This window comes from Pygoscelis adeliae, unplaced genomic scaffold (genome assembly GCF_000699105.1).
Source record: "Pygoscelis adeliae isolate BGI_AS28 unplaced genomic scaffold, ASM69910v1 Scaffold297, whole genome shotgun sequence".
NCBI lineage: Eukaryota > Metazoa > Chordata > Aves > Sphenisciformes > Spheniscidae > Pygoscelis > Pygoscelis adeliae.
This window is the reverse complement of record NW_008825211.1, coordinates 476,337-476,752: the sequence shown is the minus strand read 5'-3', so window position 1 is coordinate 476,752 and position 416 is coordinate 476,337. Positions and strand designations below refer to the sequence as shown.

The 416-nt window shown below is 53.8% G+C and overlaps 1 protein-coding gene across 1 annotated transcript in view; it reads right to left on the bottom strand.

Moving 5' to 3' along the window:
* RNF169 (ring finger protein 169) overlaps positions 1-416 on the bottom strand; it is a 12,705-nt gene that overhangs the window by 616 nt on the left and 11,673 nt on the right. Inside the window, exon 6 of the mRNA XM_009329021.1 lies at positions 1-416. This exon is cut by the window's left edge and continues 616 nt beyond it; it is cut by the window's right edge and continues 12 nt beyond it. Within this exon, the coding sequence (XP_009327296.1) occupies positions 1-416 (416 nt within the window).

Here is a 416-nt window from a genome sequence, read left to right as displayed (position 1 = left end):
CTCTGTGCTTTTCACTCCCTCTTCCCAGCTTCGTTTCACTGATGGAAGGAAAGAAATCCAGCTCGGGGCGAGGGTCTCCTGTTGCGTCAGGTGGAAGGTGATCATCCTGCACTTGCGGCTGCTCTTTAGTGCAACTGCTGGAGTTGGTGATGTCAGGAACTGTAACGTCTTCCCCGGGCTCCGAAGCCAAGGACGTAAGGGTCGCTTTAGAGAGAGTCTTTTTGATCTGGCGCTCCTGAAATATCTGCTCCCATTTTTTCAGTATTCTAGGACTGGCCTCGTAGGTGGTCGGCTTCTGCAGGCTCCGGTTCAGGTTTCTCGGGGTGGACTTGATAATGAGAGGGCTCAGGACTCTGCCGTCCGGAAGCCTCTTTGGAGGAGTACACGGGGAGCAGACGATAGGCTTAAAGTGGTTG